The following is a 26,184-nucleotide window of genomic DNA, read 5'->3' as shown; positions in this document are numbered from 1 at the left end:
CGCTGCACCTGCGTCCGGGTGTGCCCGGCCCTGCGCACACGTGCGTGCCCGCCTCGCGGACGGGTCGGGTCTGGCCTGAGTCGTGTCGGCAGGACACGGACCCTGTACAGCCGGGGACACTGAGGCCAGGGGCACCAGGCTGGCCAGGTGGAGCGAGAGAAGGGACGCGGTTTGCATGTGGGCGCAGCGGCCGGTAATCCTGGCTAAAGGGCCGGAGTTGCTGGGGGTCCCTCCCACCATGCGTTGGGCAGGGAGGTGCGCCCCTGCTGCAGGGCAGACTTAGTCTCTCACACTCCCTCACACGCCCCCAGAAAGTTGGGGTGACTGGCTCCTCCCACCCACCGTGGTCTGGGGGGCGGGGTGGGGGCCGGGAGCAGGACAGAGGCCACCCCTCTTTCAGGGGCTATCTCCGGTGGTCTCCAAGGGTGAGGACAGTGATCAGACCCGTGCCCCCCAACTGTGCCACACACCTGTCTCCCCACTTTGCTCTGTGCTGGCTGCGGGGAGGGATCCTGGCAGGGAACCCTCCCTCCCTGCACCTGCCTGGCATGAGCTCCTGGCTCAGGTGTGCCGCGGGCACAATGGGCCATTGTGCACCCCAGCAGTTTGCCACTGGAGGAAGTTCAGGCCAGCCCTGTGGCCCCTGGGGCCAGTGGCCTCCCAGGCACCTAGAACCCCAGCCAGATGGGCCATGGCCCCTTGGGTGGGGGGCTCAGGTTGTGACAGGTCCAGGCCCCCAGCAGGGGGCAGTGCCTGAGGAAGAGCCCCTGGGCGTGGGACCCAGGTGGAGGCCTGCGCACCGGCCTTCCCAGCCGTTCCCCTGCACTTTGGAGAGGGTCAGCCACTGTGGTGGGTCCAGGGCAGAGCAGGTTCAGGCTCCCCTGGCCCCGTTGGGTCCCCCAGCCCCTGCCTGTGTCCATCTCCGAGGGTTGGCCCTGGTGATAGAGCAAAGGGTCTGCAGGGAAATCTACCCCGGCCTCCTCCCTGATTGCTCTGTGGCCTGCGGCAGCTTCCTGGTCCTCAGCTTCTCCATCTGTGGCCAGGTAAAGGGGGCTCGAGCAGGTGGTGCGTGTGAGAGGTGTTGATGATGGTGCTCCTGAGGCTCCGCGACCTCCTTGTCCCTCTTATCTGTCCCCCTACCCAGTGTCCCCCCAGCCCCTCCCTCCCAAGGCCGTTCTGGGGCGCAGGCTGTCTGCTAGGAGCCTTAGAAGCCCGGGCGGGCAGGCAGGGGGCAGCCTGGGGCCGGGCAAACAAATCCAGGATGTGAGAGCCACCCAGAGCCGGGTGGGGCGGCCACTGGCCGCGGGAGAGGAAGCCCGGCGGCCTCCCGGTGCTGCCTTCCTGCCGGCTCCCAGGCGCTGCCCCGCCCTCAGTGCAGGGCCCAGGGAAGGATGGGGGAGCCCCTGGTGTGCAGAGAGCCTCCTGGCCAGACGGTCAACACCTCCCAGCCAGCCACACCTGCGCCCCTCCCTTCGCTCAGAGAGCTGACCTCAGCTGGCAAACCCGTTTCCCCAGTTTGAGTTTGGGTGAGGACCCAGGGGAGTGCCCCTTTTCTGTCCTTCCTTTCCCCTTACAGACCCCAGGTTAGCTCTCCTGCTCTCCTGGGGGAGGAAACTGGGAATTAGGGTCCCCAAGGGCCCTGGTGGGGAAACCAGGACAGAACAAGACTGTGAGAACAGTTCCTTTTAGCTGGAAAAGGCTTAGCCTGGCAGGTGGAAGTCTCAGGTGGGACCCCACTGGCTGTCCCTCTGCTGGAGCCATGGTGGGCCTACTACAGTCCTCCCTGAACATGCAACCCTGCCGCCTTCCTGCCCCTTGATCCTTGCGTATTCACTGAATCGCGGAGAGGAGCTAGGCCCCGCAGCAGTGACCAGTCCAGGAAGCCATCCTGGAGGTTGAGGGGACAGGAACAGCAAGAGCAAGCACATGGCAGTGGGAAACAGGGCCAGGCCCTGTGGATGGGTGGGGGGCATCGAAAGGACTCTGGGGACGGTGGGGAGCACTTGCCTCGCCTGTGCAAGGCCCTGGGCCCATCCCCAGCCCTGCGAAGGAGGAAAATGACAGAGGACCCTGAAGCCACCGTTGCTTCCTGGGGAGAGGTAGGAGGGGTGGGCGGGGACCAGGGGCTGGAACAGCACCTGGTGGAGGGCACTAGGGCAGCCTGCAAAAGCACATACAAATCAGCATGCAAACAAGCGGCCCCTTCTCAGGCTGGAGCCCTGGTATTTCCCCGCAAAACGGGGAGCACCCAGGTTACGGGTGGGGCCCACGGGGACCCTCCAGCTGTGCCACTGCAGAGATCAGGTCGGGCCGAGCTGACTTTGTCCTGCTCGCCCCTCTTTCCTGTCCCTCAGCCCTGCCCCATGAGCTCTGCTGGGCCCACTGCTCTCTCTAGGATCTGAGCTGGGCTTGGTCCTTCCTGGACCTCAGTTTACCGTCTTGAAGTAGAGAGGTCGCAGCTGGGTTTCTCCTCCGGCCTCTGTTGCTGAGAGAGAGGGACTGAGAGATGGAGCCATTAGCACTGAGCTGGGTGCTGAAGCAGGGGCTGGGAAGCTCTGAGGTTGTTATGGCAATCGGGGAGCTGATGGGGAGGTGTGGGGTCCCCATGGAAACAGGGTCAGTTACTATGGGGACCCTGGTAGGAGAGTCACAGTTTCCATAGTGGTAGGGAAAGGGGATGGTTAACCCCAGAGGGGTGTTATAGGGACCAGAAGGTCCACCCTTGTCAACATCTCTTCTCCACAAGGGCCAGAGACTGGTCCAGCCACCCTGGCGCTTACCCGACTGACCACCGTCCTCAGTTGTCCCCGTCCCTCTCTCTTTAACTTCTCGTCTCCCCGCTCCATCCCGTAGCCCGAGTTCCTCCAAGCCTGGCCTGCGGTCCTTGTGATGTAGCCAGAGCCACCTTTGGTTTGACACCGCCTCCCCCTCCTGATGCTGCCTGGGAAACCCCCTAGGCCAGAGAGGCCATCCTCAACAGACCCCACTGCACCTGTTGCCCTTCCGCTCCTCTGTCCCCGGAGATGGGGCTGCTCTGACCATTGAGCTGTGATTGGTTGACCCTCCCTACCTGTTCAGAGCTCTCCCAAGGGCCACCAACATGCTCCGCCTCAGCTGCCAGTGAGCCAGCGATGGCCCTGCCTTCACCTTCCTTAGCCACCCCACCTCTGGGTGCACCAGACAGGGTAGCCTTGAGAAGGTGCTGGCCCTGCCAGGACCCTGCCTGGGCACAGCTCAGAAAGCAAAGCACACTTGGACCTGTATGGGTGGAAACAGCCAGTGGTAACCTGGGTCACTCGGGGGCTTGGGGTGCGGAGGCTAGAGGTGAGGGGCACCTACCTGTGCAATGCCTTGGATGTGGGGAAGGCTGAGTTTGCTCTAAAGGTAAAGCTTGTCAAAGCCAGGTGTGATGGGGTATACCTGCAATCCCAGCACTCGGGAGGCTGAGGCAGGAGGATCTCTGCAAGTTCAAAGGCAGCCTGAGTTACATAATAAGTTCAAGGCCAACCTGAACTACATAATGCGACCCTGTCTCAAAAAAAAAAAAAAAAAAAAAAAAAAGGAGCTGTGCCAGGATGGTGGCTGATGTCTCCTGGAGGCCCTTGGTGTACCAGGTTTGGAGCAGGTCAACCAGGGTTCGGAGGCAGGAGGGCTCCGTGGCCCCCACTCCTTTGACAGACAGCGCATCTCCCTGCTGCTGCAGCTATAGGCTCTCTGGGTTACCTCAGAGTTCCAGGAAAGGGGCAGCCGTGTCCACCCAGGGCTGCCAGCCCTGGGGAGCCCCTCATCTCGGCACACTCTGGGTCCTCGGAGCTGGGCAGGACAGGTTGAGTCCCTTCAGGAGTGACTGTTGGCACTCATTCTGGCAGGGGTACCGGCTTTCCCTCCCCCACCGTCTTCTGCCCTGCAGAAGGACCTGGGTGTGTGCAAAGACCCCTGCCCCCTCCTGACCTCTGCACCCATCCCAGGCCCTGCCTATTGGAAGCCACAGGACTGAGCAGGCTACAGGTGCGGCCCTGGGGCTGACATTATGAGTGGGTGAGGAACCCCTGGGCCTGGCCAGGCTTATCCAGGTGATCGCATGAAGGCCGGGAGGGCTCTGTGGAAGTCACAGGGGCAGTGGAGCCCCTGCAGCTGGCTTAGCTGTGCCCCTCTGACCTGGAGGTGGCAGGCCAGGGTTTAGGCCCATTTGGGCTTTCCTGGCCCAGCAGAGCTCTGGTGCACAAAAGGGCCCAGCATTTTGGGTGAAAGATGCCCAGCTTTGGGGTAGAAGAGGGACATCTTTGAAGGCACAGGCCTCAGGGATCCGATGGTCAGCATGAGCTGGCTGGCTAGCAGCCATGAGTGACCCTGGCCTTTGCCTGGCGTGGTGGCACACTGCTGTTATCCTGGTACTCTGGGAGGCTGAGGCAGGAGGACCGCTGCAAGTTCAAGGCCAGCCTGGCCTATGTAAGCATTACGGGTGCCTCAGGAGTTTGTAGGCCTGGCACTGTGGGATGGGGCTGTCTATCTAGAGGAGGGTCTGGAAGTCCACACTGGGAGCAGCCTCAGGCCTGCTGGGTGGGGGCCGTGATGTGCAGGACCCCCTGTCCTTTCCCACCCAGTCTGAGGCCTCCTCTGACTCCGGGAAATGCTCTCTGCATTTGGCCCATTGGGAGCTACAGGTGGGACCAGCAGGGAAGGACTGAGGGAAGAGAGCTCAGGACGGGCAGGGCCAGCTCCATCCCCAGGTGTGGCTCCAGGTTAGGGCAGGTGAGGGCTCAGCTGTGTCCCTGAGCAGAGCCCAGCCAGGTGGCCAGAACATGGCAGGGCCATGACTATGGGTGAGTTCTCATCCTTGGGCCCAAGGTGCCTTGAGTGAAGTTTACCATGCAACAGGGGCGGGAACCAGATCCCAGATAGCAGCTTCTCAAGCCCCAGCCTCAGCCCAGCCTGCAAAACTGGTCTCCGGCCCACAAGCCCCACCCAGGGCAGGGCAGCCCCGTGCCTCCCCGCGGTGCCCAGGCCGCACCTCCAGCGCCTGACAGGTCCCTCGAAGCCTTTCTCCCCGGGCCAGGGTGCCCCGGCCCCCCCACATCCCTGCGGTCTGCCGGGAGGAAGAGGCTCCCCTCCCCCACCGTGACTGTGCGCTTCCTGCCCCCGCTGCCGGGGCAGGAGGAGACGTTTCCCGTTCACACCAGTTTCCCTGGCGGCACCCAGACCGGGGCTCACCGTGCCCCTCTTGCCCATGGAACCTGCTCTGGGGCCTGGGGCCCAGGTAACATCGAGGGTGGGTGGAGATTCCAGGGCAAGGTGGGGCCTCTGCAGGGATGCTAGCCTGTAGGTGCTGGGGCGTGCTTGTGCCCGGGGTGACCAGCAGTACACACTGTGTCCTGGGACCCACCATCCAGGAAGGTTTCCTGGAGGTGGTAGCTGCAGAGCTGAGAGAAGGAAGCGGGTGAGGCCCAGCTCACCACCTTGGCTGGGTGGCAGCTGGCCCATGAGAGACCTGGTGCAGCCCTGGCACCAGTGTAGCCCACACCCCACTTCTGCCCCCCTCACCACAGCTGTCCTATGTGGATCCAGGAGGGTTAGGGAGGGGCCAGCAGCAACAGGGGTGGGGCTGGAGCTGCAGCTGGGTCCTGGAAGCGGGGGCAATAGAGGGTGACCTTCCAACTTCCGGTCCTCCCTCACCATCACTTCCCCCGTCCCCTCTGCTGCGCTGTGACCCCTGACTCTCCTGTGGCTCCCTGGATTCCTTCTCCACCTGTCGCACCCTCCGTGCTCTCTGTGTCCCGGACACCGCCTGTGCCCCTGCAGAAGGACCTGGGTTACCTGCAGCAGTGGCTGAAGACTTTTGTGGGTACCTTCGAGAAGAGCATCTCGCTGTCCTCCCTGGAGCCACGAAGGTGAGGCTCGCTGCGGGAGCAGGCCAGGCCCAGGGCTGGGTCCGGCAGGCACCCCGTGACGCTCCCTCCCCGCAGGCCGGAGGAAGCCGGTGCGGAAGTCCCGCTGCTCCCCCTGGATTCCCTGAACGTGCTGGCCAAGCAGCTGGACCGCAGGGACCTGGGGCAGGCTCTGCTGCTGCTCAAGCTCTTCGTCATCCTGTGCAGGTGGCCCCCCTGAGGTTCACCCCAAGTGGGGAGGGGAATGGGAAGCAGGTGTGGCTCGTGAGTGTGACAAGTGTGACCTCCCCATCCCCAGGAACCTGGAGAACCTGGAGGCCGGCTGGGCCCAGGTGCTGCTGCCCCAGGTGCTGTCGCTGCTGACCGGGCTGGTAGCTGAGGTGAGGGGGGCTCTCAGCGGCGGGCAGAGGTGGGTAGCAGCTGTGGCCACGGCAGGGCTGACCCATCCTCATCCTCCTTCCCTCTCCCCATACCCGCAGCTGAAAGGACAACCCCCACCCCAGGAGGACCAGGGGACCCAGCTGGAGAACGTGGCCCTTCATGCCCTGCTCCTCTGTGAGGGCCTCTTTGACCCCTACCAGACCTGGCGGCGCCAGCACAGTGGGTGAGACCCAGCCTCAGGCAGGGGACCCAGAAAGGGCTGCGGAAAAATGGGGGTGCCGGGCTTTGGTGTGCACGCCTGGGCCCTCGCGCAGGCTGGAGGAGGGTCACCGTGGGGCGAGCCAGGCGAATGGAGCCTAGAGCCTGCCCTCACGCCCAACTCCCCGCTACCCCAGGGAGGTCATCAGCTCCAAGGAGAAGAGCAAGTACAAGTTCCCTCCTGCTGCTTTGCCCTGCGAATTCAGCACCTTCTTCCAAGGTCAGGCCCCGCCCACCAAGCCCCGCCCACCAAGCCCCGCCTCTGCCCTGCAGGCACCACCTGGCCCCGCCCCGAAGCCCGGGCTGTTCCTTGCAGTTCCCTGACCCTTAGCTGAATAGCAGCCAGTCCTGGAGGAGCCACGGTGTTTGGGGGTTCTGGAGGCCGAGTAGGAGTTCAGGGGCAGAGGAGAGAAGGGACACGGGGGGGGGGGGGCAAAGTAACTTTCTTCCTGGGCTGGGCTGAAGTGGGGTGTTGATCTGCACCCTGGATTTCCCATCTTCCTGTCTTTCGGGTCGTCGTGGCCACTTGGAAGATACTGTGATCCAGACACCAGAAAACTTCCTGATCCGCTCCTTGTAGCCCGCACCGGTCCCGTCCCTCCTCAAGACCGCTCCTGAGTCCCTTCTCTGCTTTCTTTGGAGGAAGAGTGGCCAGGCCTTGTGTGAGGGGCTCAGGGTGGGCAGGGCTGTTGCAAGACTGCAGACTTTGGGGTACAGAGTCCCTCAGTGTCTCTGTGAGGCACAGGAGCTGCTGGCCTGGTCCAAAGTCCAGCTCAGCGGAGGCACCTTGGGGAACAACCTGCCTCAGTTTCTCCCCAGCACTTTTTTGTTTTGTTTTATCTTTTTGAGACAGGGTCTCGCTATGCAGTTCAGGCTGGCCTTGAGCTCACTTTGTGGCCCACGCTGGCCTTGAACTCACAGTGATCCTCCTGCCTCAGCCTCCTGAGTGCTGGGATTACAGGCGTCCGCCACCACACTCAGCTCTTTTTTTCTTTTTTTGCACTGGGAATTGAGCCCAGGGCCTTCCCACTGAACTATATTCCCTCATCCCCCCACCTTTTTTTTTTTTTTTTTTTTTTTAGTTTTTGAGACAGTCTCACTATGTAGCTCAGGCTGGCCTTGAACTCACTATGTAGCCCAGGTTGACCTCAAATTTATGATGATCCTCCTGCCTCAGCCTCCCGAGTGCTGGGATTATGAGGAGGGTATGCCACCATACCTGGCTTGTTTTTTATTTTGAGACAAAATTTCACTAAATTGCTAAATTGCCCAGGCTGCGCTTGAATCTATAATCCCCTGCCTCAGCCCCACAAAGTGCTGAAATTACAGGTGTACACCACCACACCCAGCTATGAGCCTTCTTCCTGAAACAGACTAGATTTGGTGCCTTCCCCCAAGGTGAACCCCTGGAGTGGCAACCCCTGCTGGCCTGCAGGGTTCAGTCCTGCCCGATTCTGTCCAGCCCTCCTTCCTGGGATGTTACTGTCACTGTGTCCTCCTCTTAGGATGCTACGGTCACCCGGTCTTTGCCCACAGCATTCTCGCCCTTCAAAAGCCCCCTCCCCAGGGCCTTCTCCCTCCCCATCTGAGTCCCCCCAGCCCCTCCCCACGTGACCCGGGGCTGGTCCCCTTCTGCTGTCTGGGTTTCAGCCCCAGGCCTGGCATCGTCCGGCTTTACTGGAGCAGGGCCAGGTGGACCTCCAGTAAATGAGGCTGTGAAAGCCCCTAGAAGTCCCCGACTGGGTGGCAGGTGGGGGCGGAGAGGGCATCCGGACTGTTGATCCAGCAGGGTCCCCAGCGGGGCTTGAAGCTCCACCTGCCACCAGGAGATTTGCATCTGAGAAACTAAACCCTGGGTCACCATGGGGAAGCGGAGGGGGATGTGCTTACCCTGCAGCCCCCCACTTGGGGTGTAAGCCTGGGGAGCAGTCTCGGGTCTGAGGGCAGGGCCCCGTGTCATCTCCCCACCCTGTCCCCTAGAACGGCGCCAAGGAGTTGCGGCCGAGGGGAGTCCTCTCGGCCCAGCTCCCACTCCATGTCCCCAGGCCAGGACACCACTTCCTGAGCAGTGTGCTGGCCACAGCCCTGCGGCTTTGGTGACACCGTCCTGTGCCCCTGTCCCCTCTGCTTGCAGAGAGCTTGCAGGATGCAGACCGCTTGCCCCCAGGGCTGCTGCTGCGGCTCATCCACCTCTTCAGCGCCGTGCTCGCAGGAGGAAAGGTAGCCCACCAGGAAGGCAAGCGTGGGCTGGGGCCGCGGCTCCAAATGAGCTCCTGCCCATCTGCCCATCTCTGCCCTCACCTGCAGGAGAACGGGCAGATGGCAGTGAGCACCTGCTCCGTGCAGGGCCTGCTGGGTGTGGTGCAGGGCTGGGGCCGCCGGCCGGCCCAGGACCCCCGCCTCTTGCCGCTGGCCCTGGAGGCCCTGGTGGGTGCCGTCCACATTCTGCATGCCAGCCGTGCACCACCACGCGGGCCCGAGCTCCGTGCCCTGCTGGAGGGCTACTTCCGCGTCCTCAATGCCGACTGGCCAGCGAGTCCCAACTCGGGCCCCGAGGAGGCCCTGGTCTCCCTGCGCATCAGCATGCTTGGTGGGTACTGTTGCCTGGGCTTCCCAAGGGCACTGAGGGGAGGGCCCCGTAGCGGTGGACGCGCAGCGCGGGGAGCACAGAGGGAGGCTGCCGCCGCGGCCGCCCCCAGGCTGTTGTGAGCCTGACTTGACCTTCGTGTAGACGCCATCCCGATGATGCTGGCCTGTGACGACCGGCCGGTGCTGCAGGCCACCTTCCTCAGCAACAACTGCTTCGAACACCTCATCCGCCTCATCCAGAACAGCAAGGTGCGCGGGCTCAGGCTGGGGCGTCAGGTTCTGCAGAGCAGATGTGGCCACGGCCTGTTCTGGGGCGGGTCTGGGGCTCGGGCGCGGGCATGGCTCCGGGTGGCTCTGAGCCCGCAGCAGGGCGGTGTCGTGGGAGGGAGGAGCAGAGGCCGGGGCTCAGCCGCACTCTCCCCACTGTGCCTGGGACTCGGGAGGCCCCTTCCTCTGGGCAGAGCCCGGCAGCTGCCCTGGTCCTGCTCTAACCCCACCCCTTCCGTCTTCCTCCTCTCCTCCGCCCCCTTCGCCCTGTGCTCCCCTCCCCAACAGCTGTACCTGCAGGCCCGGGCGCCCCCTGAGGGGGACAGTGACCTGGCTACCCGGTTACTGACCGAGCCCGATGTCCAGAAGGTACCACCCCGGGGCTGCCCGGCTCAGGCACCCCCTCCCTGGGCACTGCCTGCCCGGCTCCCTCTTGGAGCCTTTTCTGCACTCTAGCAGCGGGGTGGGTCCCCGTGCTGTCTCGCCCACCTTCCAAGCCCATCCCAGGGCTGTGGCGGGAAGTGGCCCATCACACGCCTGGCATCAGAATCGGGCACTGGGGTGTGGCTATGCCAGATGCTGGAAGGAACCTTCGAAACTCAACCACCCACCCCATGTCTCAAAAGGGGACACAGAGGCCCCGACACGCAGGGACTCCGCGGTCATCACTGGTGGAGGCAGGGTCGCCGGCAGGGCGTCTCCTGCCAACCCTTAGTGGGTCCCCGGCTGCACCCCAGGCCCCGAGGCTGTGCCTCCCCTGTGTGAGGCTCTGGGCGGCCAGACGGGCCCCACCCCTGGTTTTGTCTTCATCGGGCAGCCCTGTGTCCACTGCGCTGTGGACATTTTCTGAGAGCCTGTGTGTCCATTCTTTTACAAAGCAGGCAGAGCAAGCTGACTCCCCTTTTCTTTTTTATGTTTGTTTTGTTTTGTTTTGGCTTTTTTTGAGACAGGGTCTCACTACGTAGCCCAGGCTGGCCTGGAATTCACAGTGATCCTCCTGCCTCAGCCTCCTAGAGTCCTGCATTTACAGGCCTGTGCCACTGTGCCTGGCTTCTCTTTTATTTTTCTAGACAAAGGAACTGAGGCCTGGAGATGGGGAAAAGGTTGCATGAGCCAAACGGGGGAGCTGGCCAGAGCTGGGACTAAAAGGCTCTACAGTAGAGCTGAAGGCCTACTGACAGCTCTGTGTCCTTGTCACCTCTTGGGGCGGGCAGGGAGCAAGCAGTATGCCCCTGGCTGTCAGGTCTAATCAGGCTGAGCCGGAGTCCCCACCTGGGTCTCAGGGCAGGGGGCAGGGTAGGACGGAGAGGTCTCGAAGGTTCTTCTGGTTGTAACATCCATTGATTGATTGTCCCGCTGCCCTCCGCCCGCTGTCAATCATGTGGGTGATGGACTCTTGCTGGCTGCTTGCACCCGCAGGGATGTGGCGGGGGGCTAAACCCACTGGGGAATGGGAAGGGGGTGCAGTGTGAATGACCACCGTGGATCTGTCCCACTGAGGCCTGTCCCAGCCTCAGTTTCCTCCCAGGCCGCTTTGTCAGAGGTCTGGCCAAGCTGCTCACAGAGGGTCTGGCGACAGGGTTGGGTCACCACAGTTGGACAGGTAGAGGGTGCCCACACCGGCTTGCTGATCCAGCACAAGCTGGGGCCCCTGGCGGGCCTTGGGGTACAGAGTGCTGCCAGCTGTAACAGCCTGCACCCGCCCCTCCCCAAGGTCCTGGACCAGGACACAGATGCCATCGCTGTGCACGTGGTCCGCGTGCTGACCTGCGTCATGAGTGGCTCCCCGTCGGCCAAGGTGAGGATGCCTGGGCTTGGCCTCGGAGGGCCTTAAAGTGGCATTAAGTGGCCCATAAGAATCCTGCTTCCTGGGGCAGAACAGGGGAGCTGAGGAGATGCCCGCCCTGCCCTCCGGGCACCACTGGGCAAATTGGGCAGGTGTCATCAGCCTGTGCCCCAGCCTCCCGAGGTGTACCAGGTTCCCATCCCTCTGCTACCTCCCAGCCTGAGGCAGAGCCAGGCGAGAGAGACCCAGAAATGCCCCGCAGGGTCTCTGCGGGGTGTGTGCCTGTCCCAGGGCTACGCACATGCTCACAGCCTGCACACCGCGCTCCCTCCAGGAGGTGTTCAAGGAACGCATCGGCTACCCGCACCTCCAGGAAGTCCTGCAGAGCCACGGGCCCCCCACTCACCGGCTGTTACAGGAGCTGCTCAACATGGTGAGGGCGGGTCTTGGGGTCGCCTGGGAGTGGGAGGTCATCACCTGGGAGGGCTGTGCTGACGGCATCCTGTACAGTGTGAGCCACGGCCAGGCCACGCTGTCAGGCTCCCTGGAGTGGGGATGCAGTACTGTGGGGCCATCCTAGTAGTGTGCTGCTCGGGGCTTAGCCAACCCAGGCTGTCGCTGAGGCTCTGAGGCAGACAGGGCTGGAGAATTACTGTCAGGGGCCACCCATCCCCGTGTACCTCCGACTCTATGCGCACAGGGGTAGCACATGTTGCTTTCTCATACTAGAGCCCAGTAAACCAAGGCTGTGGGCAGGATGCTGCCATGGGCTGGTGACTGTCACACTGTCTCCCCCGCAGGCTGTGGAAGGCGATCACAGCACGTGCCCGCCTCCACCAATACGCAACGAGCAGCCGGTGCTGGTGCTGATCCAGTGGCTGCCGGCGCTGCCCACCGCTGAGCTGCGGCTCTTCCTGGTCCAGCGCCTCCGGTGGCTCTGTGACAGCTGTGCCGCCAGTCGGGCCACCTGCGTGCAGGCAGGCCTGGTGGGCTCCCTGCTGGAGACACTCAACGTGGGGAGTGCCCTGGGGGCCCGGTGCCGGGAGCAGCTGCTGGTCCTGCTGCAGGCGCTGGGCCGAGTGTCCCTGAGCCCCCTGGAGCTGCGTCGCCTGCTGCGCCCCCCACGCGGCCTGGACTCAGACGGAGCTGAGGCCGAGAGGGCCCGCCATGCAGGCTCTGTCATCCGAGCGCTGTCAGGCATGGCCCGGCACCAGGGTCCCGCGCGTGCCCTGCACTACTTCGACCTCACGCCCAGCATGGCGGGCATCATGGTGCCACCCGTGCAGCGCTGGCCAGGACCCGGCTTCACTTTCCACGCCTGGCTCTGCCTGCACCCCACGGACCCAGCGCCAGCCCCAGCTCCTGCCCGGCCACTCCAGCGGAAGCAGCTGTACAGGTGGATGATGGGGGCCGGGGACCGGGGACCCACTGCCACAGCAAGCAGGAGGAAGTGGGTATAACCAGCTTGCCCGTCCCCAGCTTCTTCACCAGCAATGGCTCAGGGTTCGAGGCCTTCTTCACGGCGGAGGGGACCCTGGTCGTGGCTGTGTGCACACGGAAGGAGTATCAGACCATTAGCCTGCCCGAAGAGACTTTCGCCAACTCCGCCTGGGTGAGGTCTCGCTGCCCACGCTCCCTCAGGCCCGGTGTGTGTGTGTGTGTGCGCGCGCGCGCGTGTGCACATGTGTGCCTGTGTGTACCGGAGAGCGAGGGAGATCAAGTCCCAAGTTCACCCTCACATCCTGGCTCCTGTTCCAGCACTGCGTGGCCATTGTCCATGTGCCTGGGCGCCGGCCCTTCAGCCAGAGCCTGCTCCACGTCTACAAAGATGGCCACCTGGTCAAGACAGCACCCCTGCGCTGCCCCTGCCTTAGCGAGGTGTGCCAGGCAGGGTCTGGGGAGACCTTGGGTCGGTGTGGGCTCTTGGAGTGCTCTGGGTGAGGTGCGGCTCAGAGGCTCTGTGTGTCCTCCCTTTGCCACCCGGGCCTTAGAATTCAGTCCTCAGGAAAAGCCAGGCATGGTGGTGCATGCCTAGAATCCCAGCACTTGGGAGGCTGAGGCAGGAGGATTGCCTCAAGGTTGAGGTCCAGCCTGGGCTACATAGTGAGTTCAAAACCAGCCTGAGGTACAGTGAGATGCCATCTCAAAAAACTAAAAAGAAAGAACTCAGCCTCTGGGGTCCACACAGCCAGTGGGGTCACCAGGAGGAAGTAGACGTAGGTGGCGCCTCAGGTTTTGCTGCAAGCTGACCAGTCCCCCAACCCTGGCCCCGCAGCCTTTCTCTTCCTGCTGCATCGGCTCTGCTGGGCACCGTACAACGACCACCACCACAGGGCTGCCCACGGCTGCCATCCCCACGGCCCTGGCCCACGCACACCCCTCCCTCACCCGCTCCCAGTCGGTCCCGGCCTCCACAGCACTGGGCTGGGGGTCCGGGCTGGTGGCCCCCCTGCAGGAGGGCAGCGTCAGCTCCACGCTTGCAGGCACCCAGGACACGCGGTGGGGCAGCCCCACGTCCCTGGAGGGCGAGCTGGGGGCTGTAGCCATTTTCCACGAGGCCGTGCAGGCAGCTGCTCTGCGGACGCTGTGTGCCCTGGGTATGTAGCCCCCTGCGCCCGGCCCTGTCCCTGTGCTGCTGTCCCAAGACCAGGGGCTGGGCCTTATGAGATGCCGAGGCCAGGGACCTGGGGCCCAGGTGTTAGAGGGTGTTGCTGGGACTCTGTCCTCCCCTCTGGCTCCAGATGGGTGTGGCCGGAGCACCAGGGAGATCTGAAGCCCGCTGTCCCTCCCCAGGGCCCAACGAACCCGCGCCCTTCAAGCCCGAAGGTGAACTGCACGAGCTGGGAGCCAAGCTGCTCCTCCATTACTCCCCGCAGGTATCTGGGGACCAGAGGGGGCTGTGCTGGCTCCCACACTGTCTGCCACCCCTTCCTCTGTCCAACCCTTGCCACCTGCTCACCCTTCTCCCCCAGGCCTGTAAGAACAACATCTGCCTGGACCTGTCCCCTGGCCACGGGCTAGATGGCCGCCTGACGGGACACAGGGTGGAGACGTGGGACGTGAAGGTGGGTGTGTAACGCGTGGCAAGCCTCTCAGGCTGGGCCCTGAGCAGGTAGAGGAGACCTGGTCAAAACAGCCAAACTAGCCAGGTGTAGTGGTACATACCTGTAATCCCAGCACTCAGGAGGCTGAGGCAGGAGGATCATTGTGAGTTCCAGGCCAGCCTCGGCTACAAAGTGAGCTCACGGCCAGCCTGGGCTACATAGTGAGACTCTGTCTCAAAAAGACAAAGGAGCAAATAAGACAGCTAAGATTCCCTAGATCTGGGCTTCCTGACTAGATGCCCTGGGGGCACACCGCAGGGCAGGACACAGGCTAGGGGCTGCCCTGTCACCCTCACCCCTCTCCCAGGATGTGGTGAACTGTGTGGGGGGCATGGCTGCCCTTCTTCCCCTGCTGGATCGAGTGGCTGCGCAGCCCCTAGAGGCCGAGGCAGGCCCAGCTGAAACACATGACCTCGTGGGGCCTGAGCTGACCTCCGGCCACAACAGCCAGGGCCTGCTCCTCCCACTGGGCAAGTCTTCAGGTGAGCATCCCAGGGCCTGGGTCATGGGGCAGAATCTGGGGGTGATGGGGTGCGAGTGCTTGAAGCCTCACAGCCGCTGGCCCTTGACCTGCCTGTCTCCTTCCTGGTGACCGGCAGAGGACCGGATGGAGAAGAACGCAGTGGCCGCTTTCCTGCTGATGCTGCGTAACTTCCTGCAGGGCCACACTGTGAACCAGGAGAGCCTGGTGCAGTGCCAGGGCCCTGCCATCATCGGGGCCCTGCTACGTAAGGTGTGTTCCGGCGGGCGGCAGAGGGGCCATGTCTGTGTACTGAACCAGGGGACCAAAAGGCAGAAGCCCCTGCAAGGGTGGCGTTTGAGGGTACAAGAGGCCCTGGGAAGGGCAGCCAGGCAGGGGCAGTGGAGCCCCAGAGGAGGCGGCCCCTGGCACTCAGCAGTGGCAGGAATGGGGATGGTCGTGCCTGCACGGGAAGCCTGACACCTCCGCCCGCCGCGCCTCCGCCGCAGGTGCCCAGCCGGGGCATGGACATGAACGTGCTCATGTCCGCCCAGCTGCTCATGGAGCAGGTGGCCACGGAGAGCAGGGGGCCCCTCCTGTACCTGCTGTACCAGCATCTGCTCTTCCACTTCCACCTCTGGACCCTCAGCGACTTCGCTGTGCGCCTCAGTAGGTGTCGGGAGTGGGGCGTGACCCTGCCCTGGGAGGCCTGGCAGTCACGTGGGCCTGGGCTGGAGGAGCTGAGGGCTGCTCTGCGGGTGCCCCTCAGGCCACATCCAGTACATGTCCAGCATCATCCGCGAGCACCGACAGAAGCTGCGGAGGAAGTACGGGGTGCAGTTCATCCTTGACGCGCTGCGGACCCACTACGGGTGAGGCCGTGGGATGAGGGGTGTGGGGCAGCTGCCCTGGGCCCTGCTGCCCTCCTGCCTGGCTCATCTCGCCCCTCTATCCCTGCTAGCCCACAGCGGGAGCGCCCCCTGGCGGTGGATGACCTGCGAACGGTGCAGACCTCCCTCCTGGGCCTGGCTCGCGAGTTCCTGGTGCGGAGCTCCTCCCCAGAGGACCTGCAGGTCCTGCTGAGCTTCTTGGCAGCGATGGGTGATGACAACCAGGTAGACTGGAGGTGTGCCAGGGTGAGGTCGGGAGAGCGGTGCGTGGACCAGGTGGCGAGCAGCCTCGCATCCGCAGGTGGTGGGCGTGCTGGACCTGCTGCTGGGCCTGCTCCAGGCCTCCTCCTCAGCACAGGACTCCCTGGCTGTGTCCCTGCTGGAGCCTGGGAACCTCGAGGTGCTGCTGGCCCTGCTGGTGCGGCCAGGGTCCTCGGCCCTGGTGCCCGACCGAGTCTGTAAGGTACACCCTGCTACCTCGGCGTCCCAGGCGGCCTTTCAGCGGGTGACACAGCCCACCTTCGCGGGCCTCTCCTGGAGACACACAGTTGTGCAGTGACTTCCTGTCTCAGAGAAAGTCCTGGCCCATAACGACACCCAGTCCCACGGCCCCCACAGATCCTGCGCAGACTGCAGCTGAATGAGCGATTGCCCGAGCGGAGCCGCCAGCGGCTCCGCCTGCGAGACACTGGGCTCCTAGGCCTCGCTGCCTGCCTGCCCGAGGGGACTGTCTCCCCACAGCTCTGCCAGGGCCTCTACAGGCTGTTCCTGGGGGCAGGTATGACCTGGCTGGGGTCAAGAGGCAGGCCAGGTGGTGTGGGTATGCATCTCAGCCCTTCTTGAAGGGCCAACCCCTCAGGGCCCCTCTGCCTGTCCTGCCAGATGGCCTGAACCTCTCTGACCTGCTGGCTGTGGTGCAGCTGTCCCTCCAGGCTGACCTCAGCGTGCGCCTGGACATCTGCCGCCAGGTGGGTGAGAGACGAGGAGGGCTTGGGGCCTGGAGCCTGGCGGGCAGTTGGATGGGTCCTCATCGTCATGCCTGGCCCCACAGCTCTTCCACCTCATCTATGGACAGCCGGCCGTCGTGCGGCTGCTGGCCCGTCAGGCTGGCTGGCAGGATGTGCTGACCCGGCTGTATGTCCTGGAGTCTGCTGCAGCCGGGGGCCCCCCACCCTTTGCCCCAGAGCTGCCTGCCTCCCCGGAGCCAGCCCTGCCATCCACAGAGTCCCCGGTGGAGCCCTCAGACGTCTTCCTGCCCCCAGAGGGCCCCGGCCCTGATCCCGAAGCCTTTTACCAAGCTCTCTCCCCATTCTGCACGCCCTTTGACCTGGGCTTGGAGCGGGCCAGCGTGGGCTCAGGCACCACAGCGCTCAGCGGCAGCAGCAGTGGGACCCTGACTCCAGCCAGCCAGCCTGGCACCCCTTCCCCGCTTGATGGGCCTCGGCCCTTCCCCACCGCCCCTGGCCGGCACAGCTCCAGCCTTTCCAACGTGCTGGAGGATGGCAGCCTCCTGGAGCCTGCTGTGAGCGGGGACGACACCTCCAACACAAGCAACCCTCAGGTGAGGGTGCTGAGCTGGCGGTGAGGCCTCTGTGAAGGCGTGGCTATCTCTGAAACCACAGCTGAGGCTGTGGCTGGGCCTGGTACTGCTCCGTGTAGCAGTCACCTGCAGGAGGGTGCACTGGAACCAGGCAAGCATGGTGAACCAAGGTGGGGGACACCAGCCAGGCTTTGGGAGGACCCTAAGGAACCTGTAATCCTCAGGAGGCTGAGGCAGGAGGCTCACTGTAAATCAAGGCCAACCTGAGCTATGCAGTGAGTTCAAGGCCAGCCTGAACTACACAGCAAGACCTTGCCTAAAAAAAAACTAAAAAAACAATTACCCAAGTTTCTCCTCTACTTCAGATTGGTGACCCTACGCTGTTCATGCAGGCTTGGTTCTGGGCCGGTTGTTAGCTGAATTTTGTCATCTCCACCCTTGGGCGGATAAGGGGTGCTGAGTGAGGACAGGGTGGGGGGTCGGGGTGATAGTCCTCCCTTCCCAGCCTGTTACCGCACCCCTTGCCTGTGCCCACAGCAAACCCCCGAGGAGGAGCTATGCAACCTCCTCACCAACGTGCTGTTCTCAGTGACATGGAGGGGCGTGGAGGGCAGCGATGAGGCTGCCTGGCGGGAGCGTGGCCAGGTCTTCTCGGTGCTCACCCAGCTGGGCGCCTCGGCCACCCTGGTGCGCCCGCCCGACTGCATCAAGCGTAGGTGCGAAGGCAGCGGGGAGGGTGCGGGGTCTTGGGGAGCCTGGGCAAGGGAGGCAGATGGGGAACAGTCGCTCCACCTGCTCACCCACCGCAGCCTCCTGGAGATGATGCTGGAGTCCGCCCTGACTGACATCAAAGAGGCCACCCCCGGGGCCCTGGCCGGCCTCACCCAGCAGGCACTGTGGCTGCTTCGGCTGCTGCAGGACTTCCTGTGTGCCGAGGGCCACGGGAACCAGGAGCTGTGGAGCGAGAAGGTGAACAGCCGAAGGAGAACAGCTCAGTGGGGAGGGAGCAGCCTCCAGCACCTTTCCTGTGGGGCCTGCGGGAAGAGGGGGTCTCCAGCCTTCTGCTCATCCCTGACGACTCCTGGGGGTCCATCTGGGGGTGCCGGGAGGGGAGGTGGAGGCACGCATGCAGGCCACCACTGGTGCATAGACCCTACCTGGGTTAACCTTGTTCCCTCCCCATGGGTCCCCTGGCTACCTGGGGTGGCGACATCTGTCCAGAACCTGTGTGTGTGTGTGTGTGTGTGTGTGTGTGTGTGTGCGCGCGCGCGCGCGGTAGCTCTTTGAAGGTGTGTGCAGCCTGCTCGATCGCCTGGGAGCCTGGCCGCACCTGGCCAACAGCACGGCTGACCTCCGCGAGATGGCACAGATTGGCCTGCGCCTTGTGCTCGGCTACATCCTGCTGGAGGACCCGCAGGTGAGTGTGGAGGCGGGAGGTGGGAGAGGGTGGCGGGTATGGGTCTCTGGGGGTGCTAGGTGCACCCTTGTCACCCACCCACCCTCGCGCCCCTGCGCCCACCCACAGCTGCACGCCCAGGCCTATGTGAAGCTGCACACGCTGCTGCAGACCGCGGTGCCCACCCGCCGCGAGGAGGCCTGCTACGTGCTCTCCAAGCTGGAGGCTGCGCTGGGCCGGGCGCTGACGGCCTCGCAGGAAGAGGTGGCCGCTGAGTGTGCACAGCCCCCAGCCACGGCTGCTGCGGCAGCCACCGCCTCGGAGCGCTGCTCATGGCTGGTGCCGCTGATGCGCACGCTGCTGGACCGCGCCTACGAGCCGCTGGGGCTGCAGTGGGGGCTGCCTTCCCTGCCGCCCACCAATGGCAGCCCCACCTTCTTCGAGGACTTCCAGGCCTTCTGTGCTACGCCTGAATGGCGGCAGTTCATTGACAAGCAGGTGCTTGGACTGGGGATGGAGGGAAAGGAGTGGGGCCTGGCTGGGAGCAGGCCTCGGTTACCAGACTCTTGTCTCCGCCGGTCTCACAGGTACAGCCCACCATGTCGCAGTTCGAGATGGACACGTATGCCAAGAGCCACGACCTCATGTCAGGCTTCTGGAACACTTGCTACGACACCCTTATGAGCAGCGGGCAGCGGTGCCAGCGTGAGCGCACACACAGTCGCCGGGTCTTCCAGGTGCGTGGCCCCAGGGCAGCGACTGGCTTGGAGACGTGGCCTCTGGAACTGACCGCCACCCTTCCTCTCCCGCAGGAGCTGGTGCTGGAGCCAGCCCAGCGGCGGGCGCGCCTGGAGGGGCTGCGCTATGCCACGGTGCTGAAGCAGCAGGCTGCACAGCACTCGGCGGCCCTGCTGCACTGGGAGGCCACGTGGCGCCAGCTCTGCAGTCCCTGTGGCGCTTGGGCACTAAGGTGGGCAGGGGCAGGGCTCAGTGGGGAGGGAGCAGCCTCCAGCACCTCTCCTGTGGGGCCTGCGGGAAGAGGGGGTCTCCAGCCTTCTGCTCATCCCTGACGACTCCTGGGGGTCCATCTGTAGGGACCCCCCAACCCCCCACTGGAAGCTGTCCAGTGCCGAGACATACTCACGCATGCGCCTGAAGCTGGTGCCCAACCATCACTTCGACCCTCATCTGGAAGCGAGTGCCCTGCGTGACAATCTGGGTGAGAGAGGGTGCCGTGCGGGGTCCGCCTGGTTGGTGTGTCCCCGCCTGCCTCTCTCTGGCTGAGCACCCTCTCCGTCTTGCAGGGGAGGTCCCCCTGACGCTTGCCGAGGAGGCCTCACTGCCTCTGGCTGTGTCCAAAGAGGCCAAAGTCAGCAGCCCGCCTGAGGAGCTGCAGGGAGACCAGCTGGGGGAGGACGAGCTGGCTGGGCTGGAGACGCCGTGAGTGGCGAGGCTGGGAGCTGGCCCTGGGCCCCTGGGATCTGACCGGGTGGCGGGCAGGGCCTCTGCTCCCGTATGCATACACTTCTCAGAGTCCAGGTCCTTTCCTGAGGTGCTTGGGAGGAGAGTCACGTAGGTAACAGGGTTGACAGCTGCTCTTCATTTTATTTAGTTAGTGGTGCTGGGGGTTGAGCCCAGTGCCTTTGCACTGAATTGCATCTGCAGCCCTTTTTAATTCCAAGACAGGCTCTTGCTAAGTCAGTGGGTTGCCCAGGTTGGGCTTGAACTTGTGATCCCCCTGCCTCAGCCTCCCAGAGTGCTGGGATTACAGGTGTGGGTGGCTCAAGCGTGTAGACCTCTGGACTTGGTGGCCTTGGGGGTGGTCAGGAGGGGCTGCCAGAGCCTCAGCTGAGGTGGGTGCTGGCCCCAGGATGGAGGCGGCAGAGCTGGATGAGCAGCATGAGAAGCTGGTGCTGTCAGCTGAGTGTCAGCTGGTGACGGTGGTGGCTGTGGTCCCGGGCTTGCTGGAGGTCACCACGCAGCATGTCTACTTCTACGATGGCAGTGTGGACCGTGTGGAAACCGAGGAGGGTGCGTCCTGATGGGACGGGGTGCACAGGCATGGCCGGGGCCAGCGGGGGCTGGGGTTGGGCTGGGGTTGGGCCGGGGCTAGTGACTCCTGCGCCTGCTGTGGCTCCCGCAGGCATCGGCCACGACTTCCGGCGCCCCCTGGCCCAGCTGAGGGAGGTCCACCTGCGGCGCTTCAACCTGCGCCGCTCCGCACTTGAGCTCTTCTTTATCGATCAGTCCAACTACTTCCTGAACTTCCCGTGCCGGGGCGCAGGGATCGCTGCCTCGTCTCCTTCCCAGGCACCCCGGGCCCAGCCCTGCACCCTGGCCCCCCACACTCAGGTCCGCAACCAGGTGTACTCCTGGCTCCTGCGCCTGCGGCCACCCGCCCAGGGCTACCTGAGCAGCCGCTCCCCGCAGGAGATGCTGCGCGCCTCCGGTCTTACCCAGGTGAGAACCCTGAGTGAGTTGGCACCCCGAAAGTCAGGGGATGCTGAACAGCTGCTGGCTCACCTCCCACCTGCCCTTGCTCCCCAGAAATGGGCCCAGCGGGAGATTTCCAACTTTGAGTACTTGATGCAGCTCAACACCATCGCAGGGCGGACCTACAATGACCTGTCCCAGTACCCTGTGGTGAGGGCCCTGCCTGCCTCCTCCAGCCTGCTCAGCTTCTCCTCCCTGGGGGCTGAGTCCCGAGCTGGGTCCTAACTGGCTGTGCCCTGAACCCCTGGCGCTGTTCCCTGCCGGCCCGCACCCCCGACCAGCCTGGCCCTGGCTCCTATTCTCCCTGAAAGGAATGTGTCCCACCCTGGACAGAGCAGTTTGTCCTCCACTGTTGCCTCTCCCCGCTGTGCCCCCCCCAACCCATGAGCAGGCTCTGTGCCCATCTGTGGGTAAGGGCAGGGCGGGGCTGGCAGGCAGGACCCTCATGTGCCCCCTTCCCTGGGTGGGCGGCCAGTTCCCCTGGGTCTTACAGGACTACGTGTCCCCGACCCTGGACCTCAGCAACCCGGCTGTCTTCCGGGACCTGTCCAAACCCATCGGTGTGGTGAACCCCAAGCATGCCCAGCTCGTGCGGGAGAAGTGAGCATGTGGGCAGGGAGGGCTCAGCGGGGTGGGGCTGGCATGGGGAGGGGTCTGCTGCTGATTCCCCCTGCTCATGGCCCCAGGTATGAGAGCTTTGAGGACCCGGAGGGCGCGATCGACAAATTCCACTATGGCACCCACTACTCCAATGCGGCGGGTGTCATGCACTACCTCATCCGCGTAGAGCCGTTCACCTCCCTGCACGTCCAGCTGCAGAGTGGCCGGTGCGCCAGGGGTGCAGCCGAGGGGAGGACCTGCCTCTCCCCTCCTCCCACCTTGCCTCCCCATCGCCTCACCTTGGCCCATTGCCACTCCATCCCCCAGCTTCGACTGCTCTGATCGGCAGTTTCACTCGGTGGCTGCAGCCTGGCAGGCGCGCCTGGAGAGCCCGGCCGACGTGAAGGAGCTCATCCCCGAGTTCTTCTACTTTCCGGACTTCCTGGAGAACCAGAACGGTAGCGAGGGGAACACTGGCTGCCACGGGGGTGCGGAACCTGGGGTGGCGAGGATGCACCGTGCAGGGGGAGCACACTGCTGACCTGGTTCTCACTAGGCTTCGACCTGGGCTGCCTGCAGCTGACCAATGAGAAGGTGGGTGATGTGGTGCTGCCCCCCTGGGCCAGCTCCCCCGAGGACTTCATCCAGCAGCACCGCCGGGCTTTGGTGAGGAGGTGACCACACAGACCGGCAGGTGGCCAGGGCAGGGGTCACGGCAGGGGGTTTCCGCTGTCCCTGGGCTGATGGCCCCCTTGCACCCTCAGGAGTCAGAGCATGTGTCTGCCCACTTGCACGAGTGGATTGACCTCATCTTCGGCTATAAGCAGCGGGGGCCAGCAGCCGAGGAGGCCCTCAATGTCTTCTACTACTGCACCTACGAGGGTGGGCATGCACTACACACGCGCCGGGGCTGGGGTACAGATGGGGCACAGGAGGCACAGACAGAGTCCTGGCTGCTCTCCTCCCGCACAGGGGCCGTGGACCTGGACCACGTGGCAGATGAGCGCGAACGCAAGGCGCTGGAGGGCATCATCAGCAACTTCGGGCAGACTCCCTGCCAGTTGCTGAAGGTAGGACCAGCCTGGGGGATGGTGGTCACGGTGCCCAGGCCCCGGTGCTGACCAGCCACGTGTCTGCAGGAGCCACATCCACCCCGGCTGTCGGCCGAGGAAGCTGCCCAGCGCCTGGCCCGTCTGGACACTAACTCCCCCAGCCTCTTCCAGCACCTGGATCAGCTCAAGGCCTTCTTCGCAGAGGTGAGAGGAGGGCGAGACCTCGGCTTCCATTGAGTGAAGTGGCCGAGTCCCACTGTCCTTACCCACCGTGTGGGGCACATGGGAACCCTGAGTCAAGCTCACTGACACAAAGGCACCCTGGAATATGAACTGGACACAATATGAAGGCAGGAGGGAGAGTTGCCTTCCCGAAGGCCAGGACAACCTGTAGACTCGCCGAAGAGTCTCGGAAGGCCTTCGGGAGGTAAGGACGGAGGGGATGTGGCCTCGGACACCTCCCTGGCTGCATCAAGTGTTACTCCTGAGCCTGACGTTTTCAGACTCCCCTCTTCCTAGGGGAGAGGGGATGTAGTGTTACAAGGTGGGAAAATCTAGGCTGAGGCCAAGCTTGGTACTCTGGAAGGGTCTTCTGCATCCGTCCCAGTCTCACGCTGGCTTTCAGAGATGCCCTCCTGCACACTCATCCGACTCGCATGTCTGTTTCTTGAAGGGACCTCTGTGACAGTTTGTGATGCCGGGTGGCAGAGGGCAAAGGAAGGGATGGTGCCCTAGAGAGCAGACTGCTGGCACTTGTCACTACCAGCCTCGTACTTTTTTTTCCCAGCTTGCACTTGTCCCCACAGGTGATCAGTGACGGCGTGCCCCTCGTGCTGGCCCTGGTCCCCCACCGGCAGCCCCATTCCTTTATCACCCAGGGCTCGCCAGACCTGTTGGTAGGTGCACTGGCAGGGCCGCCACCTCCACTCCACCCCCTCTCTAGCTCTTCGCCAAACCCACCTGTGCCCCCACTCTGCCTGCAGGTGACCGTGAGTGCCAATGGGCTGCTAGGCACCCACAACTGGTTGCCCTATGACCGAAACATAAACAACTACTTCAGCTTCAGCAAAGACCCCATCATAGGCAACCCCAAGTAGGACACAGGGCTGGGGTAGGGTGGGGGTGGGCTGTAAATGCCACCTCCCCACTCAAGCAGGATGTCACCCAGCAGCAGGGGAGGGCAGGGGGCTGGCCAGGATCACCCAGGGCCTGGGTTTCCGCTCTGTGACCTGGCTTCACCTATTTGCCCTTCTCCGGGTCAGGATGCAGAGACTGCTGAGTGGCCCGTGGGTGCCAGGCAGTGGCGTGAGTGGACAAGCCCTGGCAGTGGCCCCTGATGGAAAGCTGCTCTTCAGCGGTGGCCACTGGGATGGCAGCCTGCGGGTGACCGCACTACCCCGGGGCAAGCTGTTGAACCAGCTCAGCCGCCACCTTGGTACGAGTATCCTTGATGCTGGGGCGAATGAGCCATGTAGGTGTAGGGTGGGGTCTGAAGCCCGCCGGGGAGGTGTGGTGATGGTGTCCTCCCCTTCCTATGCAGATGTAGTGACCTGCCTAGCACTGGACACCTGCGGCATCTACCTCATCTCGGGCTCCCGGGACACCACGTGCATGGTGTGGCGGCTCCTACAGCAGGTGTGCCTGGTGGGCAGCCGTGTGGGGTCCGAAGCTCAGGCCTGCAGCCCATCTGCCCCGGTACCCCCTTCCTTCCACTGCCATGAGCCAGGCTAGGGCTCTCTGGCTGTGGACAGGGCCTTCTCTTTCCTGAGCCTCAGCCTTCTCATCCGGGCCCAGTCCTGAGCCAGCCCTGGTTTCCACAGGGTGGTCTATCAGTAGGGCTGGCACCAAAGCCCGTGCAGGTCCTGTATGGGCATGAGGCTGCAGTGAGCTGTGTGGCGATCAGCACGGAACTCGACATGGCTGTGTCCGGATCTGAGGTGTGTGTACACGTGTGCCCAGGGAAGGCTGGGTATGTGGGGTATCGCCCCCAGAGCCCAGAACCCCCTGCCCAGTGTCTTAACCTGCCCTCCTGCAGGATGGAACTGTGATCATCCATACTGTACGCCGGGGCCAGTTTGTGGCAGCGCTACAGCCTCCAGGGGCCTCGCTGCCCGGACCTGTGTCCCACCTGGCCCTGGGGTCTGAAGGGCAGATTGTGGTCCACAGCTCAACGTGGGAACGTCCAGGAGCCCAGGTAAGGGGAAGGAGCGCCCGGCAGGCAGTGGGGCAGTTGGGATGGAGGGCCAGTTGCTGACTTGCCTGTCTCCCTCCAGGTCACCCACGCCTTGCACTTGTACTCGGTGAATGGGAAGTTGCGTGCTTCGCTGCCTCTGGCAGAGCAGCCTACAGCCCTGGCTGTGACGGAGGACTTCGTTTTGCTGGGCACTGCCCAGTGCACCCTGCACATCCTCCACCTGAACAAGTGAGCCCTCCGTTCTATGAATTCATGGCCCCTCCATGAGGCGCTCACAGGCAGAGGACAGGGGGTACTCCCGTGGACCACATACCGTACACGTTTGTGGGCACATTCCTGCTCACCTCATTTTTCATGGGGAGCTCTTGCTCTGACCACTCTCAGCCGCACAGCTGCAGGAAAACTCTTTATGTCTGAGCGTTTCAACCGAGCCATCCTCAAAATGAGGACGGGTGGGTGACGGGGCATACCGGATGAGTAAGCCACATCTGGCTGCCGGGTGCAAAGTCCCCTCGGAGTTAGGAATTCCTCACACCCCTCCCCTGCTCCAGACTGCTTCCGGCCGCGCCCGCGCTGCCCATGAAGGTACCCATCTGCAGTGTGGCGGTGACCAAGGAGCGCAGTCATGTGCTGGTGGGACTGGAGGACGGCAAGCTGATTGTGGTGGGCGCAGGGCAGCCCTCCGAGGTGAGGATCCGGACGGGGGAGCGGGCTCGAACCCGCCAGGGGCCTCGCACCCGGCTCAGCCCACACCTCTGCTACCCCGAGCAGGTGCGCAGCAGCCAGTTCGCGCGGAAGCTGTGGCGGTCTTCGCGGCGCATCTCCCAGGTGTCCTCGGGCGAGACCGAGTACAACCCCTGCGACGCGCGCTGAGCTCACCCACGCGGCTGCTCAGGCTCCGCCCACGGGGTCCTGCCCTGGTGCTAGGCCCCGCCCCGCGCGCGGCCCAGGAGGCCCCGCCCCGTCCTCCGGGAGGGGCGGGCGGAGTCGCCGGAAGTCCCGCCCCTCGCCGGCTGAGGGCGGGAGGCCGAGGACCGGTCTTTGCGCCTGTGGCGGCACATTTTGCACAGTCCGGGCCGGGAATCCCCAGCTCCCGAGTCCGGGTCCCCCAGGCGAAGCACAGGACCGTCCGTGGCCTTAATCCCCAAAGGCGGTCCCCGCTTGCCCATTCAGAGCAATAAAACTGGCCTAGTTTTGTAGCCGTTCCGTCTCCGAGCATGCATGCACCGGGTGTCTCCCGTCTCCGCGACCGTGGGGCCTCGGTTTCCCCAGCCGTGCAGCCCTTGCCC

General features: G+C 63.9%; 1 protein-coding gene across 3 annotated transcripts; it reads left to right on the top strand.

Annotated features, from left to right (window-relative positions):
- Positions 1 to 5,799: 5,799 nt before the first annotated feature.
- On the top strand, positions 5,800 to 26,096 carry Nbeal2 (neurobeachin-like 2; the record flags this gene model as incomplete). Of its 3 annotated transcripts, XM_013513384.1 has the most annotated exon segments (53): positions 5,800 to 5,888; positions 5,964 to 6,092; positions 6,184 to 6,265; positions 6,365 to 6,489; positions 6,662 to 6,744; positions 8,659 to 8,744; positions 8,832 to 9,114; positions 9,256 to 9,362; positions 9,669 to 9,749; positions 11,095 to 11,178; positions 11,501 to 11,599; positions 11,967 to 12,562; positions 12,646 to 12,778; positions 12,925 to 13,044; positions 13,442 to 13,763; positions 13,960 to 14,042; positions 14,139 to 14,231; positions 14,578 to 14,752; positions 14,870 to 15,003; positions 15,240 to 15,399; positions 15,500 to 15,602; positions 15,692 to 15,845; positions 15,922 to 16,083; positions 16,239 to 16,398; positions 16,503 to 16,588; positions 16,672 to 17,181; positions 17,698 to 17,876; positions 17,970 to 18,129; positions 18,440 to 18,577; positions 18,686 to 19,054; positions 19,144 to 19,293; positions 19,369 to 19,526; positions 19,651 to 19,775; positions 19,861 to 19,996; positions 20,427 to 20,587; positions 20,700 to 21,016; positions 21,104 to 21,199; positions 21,525 to 21,649; positions 21,736 to 21,876; positions 21,977 to 22,107; positions 22,206 to 22,315; positions 22,414 to 22,531; positions 22,622 to 22,719; positions 22,789 to 22,905; positions 23,508 to 23,597; positions 23,685 to 23,794; positions 23,964 to 24,136; positions 24,242 to 24,336; positions 24,522 to 24,638; positions 24,737 to 24,895; positions 24,975 to 25,123; positions 25,447 to 25,582; positions 25,667 to 26,096. In XM_013513384.1, coding segments are annotated over 53 exon segments (8,199 nt in total), but the record flags the coding sequence as incomplete, so codon positions are not given.
- Positions 26,097 to 26,184: the final 88 nt, after the last annotated feature.

The sequence above is a fragment of the Chinchilla lanigera genome, unplaced genomic scaffold, assembly GCF_000276665.1.
Source record: "Chinchilla lanigera isolate Chin_1 unplaced genomic scaffold, ChiLan1.0 scaffold00019, whole genome shotgun sequence".
NCBI lineage: Eukaryota > Metazoa > Chordata > Mammalia > Rodentia > Chinchillidae > Chinchilla > Chinchilla lanigera.
The sequence above is the reverse complement of the archived record's forward strand: the minus strand, read 5'-3'. Positions and strand labels throughout refer to the sequence as shown.